This window comes from Silene latifolia, chromosome 11 (genome assembly GCF_048544455.1).
Source record: "Silene latifolia isolate original U9 population chromosome 11, ASM4854445v1, whole genome shotgun sequence".
Lineage (NCBI taxonomy): Eukaryota > Viridiplantae > Streptophyta > Magnoliopsida > Caryophyllales > Caryophyllaceae > Silene > Silene latifolia.
The window spans coordinates 205,543,267-205,545,553 of NC_133536.1; the positions used below are offsets into that span (position 1 = coordinate 205,543,267).

General features: G+C 37.5%; 1 protein-coding gene across 1 annotated transcript; it reads left to right on the plus strand.

The window, feature by feature from the left end:
- The first annotated feature begins 227 nt into the window (after nucleotides 1-227).
- On the plus strand, nucleotides 228-2,026 carry LOC141612430 (aspartic proteinase PCS1-like). The gene has a single exon (XM_074431204.1). The coding sequence runs from the start codon at nucleotides 460-462 to the stop codon at nucleotides 1,759-1,761; it is 1,302 nt and encodes a 433-aa protein (XP_074287305.1). The 5' UTR covers nucleotides 228-459; the 3' UTR covers nucleotides 1,762-2,026.
- The last annotated feature ends 261 nt before the right edge of the window (nucleotides 2,027-2,287 follow it).

Below are 2,287 nucleotides of genomic sequence, written 5' to 3' on the forward strand. Positions count from 1 at the left end.
ATACCAAAATCCCAACATAGTATTTACTCCCTGGCCCCTGCATTTCATTTATCGGTTATTCTTTTTATACAGAATAAATGACATTATCAACTATAAACAAATGATTGAGAAAAAGGAACATTTCCATCAAACCTACTAAATTTTTTTTGATGTGATTGAAACTATTTCCTCATTTTTTTTTATAATATCCAACACCTTTTTTGTTTGTTTGTTATAAAATCATCGAACTTTTTTCCCACCTTGGGAACCTCAAATATTTTCTTCCCATAATTCATAAACAGCTGTTCATACACTTTTATTTCTCCAACTTTATCGTCCTATATATAACCCCTACCAAACTCTCTGCGGCATTTCATCAAACACCTTCCAAATTCCCCAAAAATTCACCCAAACCAAATAAAAATCAAAACTTTAGATCTTTTTTCTTCAAATTTTTGCATATTTGGATTAAATATTTTAATGGGTACTCAAAAACTATATTTTTTTTGGATTTTTTGTTTAATTTTTATATGCTCTGTTTTTGTTCAATCAAAACAGAGTAATTATACAAATAATCCGGTTATTTTTGAATTGATTGCTAAGGACATGCGACGTGGATCCACTCAACGGCTGCCATTTCATCATAACGTAAGTTTGACTGTCTCTCTCCTAGTTGGCACGCCACGTCAGCCTGTAACAATGGTGTTGGATACAGGAAGTGAGCTTTCATGGCTTCATTGTAAGAAAAGCCCAGATGTTAATTCGTTATTCGACCCGGTTCATTCCACTTCGTATAACCCGGTTCCGTGTACTTCCCCGGTTTGTTCGACCCGGACCCGGGATTTGACCATACCCGTTTCGTGTGACCCGAGAAAGCTTTGTCATGCGATGGTTGGATACGCGGATATGTCGACTATGGAGGGTACCCTTGCCATGGATAATTTTGTTATGGGTGGGTTGTCTGTGCCCGGAGTCGTATTTGGTTGTATGGACTCGGGTTCTAGTAGTTCTGGTGACGACTCGGGGACAACCGGGTTATTGGGTATGAACCGAGGTTCGTTATCATTTGTGACACAAATGAATTACCCAAAGTTTTCATATTGTATTTCGGGTCAAGACAGTTCGGGTGTATTATTATTCGGGGACGCTAACGTCCCTTGGCTTAAGGAATTAAGTTATACACCCTTAGTACAAATGTCTAGTCCCTATCCCTTGCCTTATTTTGACCGTGTTGCATATTCGCTACATTTTGAAGGAATTAAAGTTGGTACGAAATTACTAAATTTACCACAGTCAATCTTACAACCCGACCATACGGGTGCGGGTCAAACCATGGTTGACTCGGGTACCCAATTTACCTTTTTGCTCGGACCCGCCTATACCGCTTTGAAAAATGAGTTTTTGGCCCAAACTAAGGGTACACTAAGAGACCTAGGGGAACCGAATTTTGTGTTCCAAGGTGCAATGGACTTGTGTTTTAGAATCCCGTTATCCCAAACAAGTTACCCGCCATTACCTACCGTGACACTATTGTTCCAAGGGGCCGAAATGAGTGTATCCACTGAGCGTTTATTGTACCGGGTCCCCGGTGAAGTTAGGGGACCCGACGGAGTACATTGCTTCACATTTGGTAATTCAGAATTACTTGGTGCAGAGGCTTATATTATTGGGCACCATCATCAACAAAATATGTGGATGGAATTCGATTTACAAAATTCTCGGGTCGGGTTAGCGGAGGTTAGGTGTGATTTGGCTAGTAAGAAACTAGTTCTAGGCCTTTAGAAGCACAATTTAATTTAATTTTGTTTTTTTCGGACTTTTTAGATTTATACAGGTGACTATAATTACTTGTGTTATATATATGCGAACGATATTAGAAATTTAGAATAGTACCACGTATAGTATAGTCATGTTAATAGATGATACGTGACTGTCGTCTAGATTTGCCAAACATCATGTGTTGCCTTTATTTAGATTTGAAGCATTTACATGTAAATAGCTTGAAATAATAACAATAATGCATGAATTATTAAGTTCTTATTATTCATTTTGGCTATAACTTGTTATGCACTTTAGTTTGATGTTTATGTTTGGAAAGATGGGGCCGAGTGTGGCTCACTCGATTTTTCTATTACTCAATTATTATTAAGAAATTGAAGGTTTGACTTTGTAAATCATGTATATTTTGCGGATCATTCTATTGATCAAATGTAGCACTTGTTAAAATATTTACACCTAATTAGCCTGATTTGAACCCAATCACATTGACCCGTTTACTAGATTTAGTAATCACTACTCAAGTTAGAGA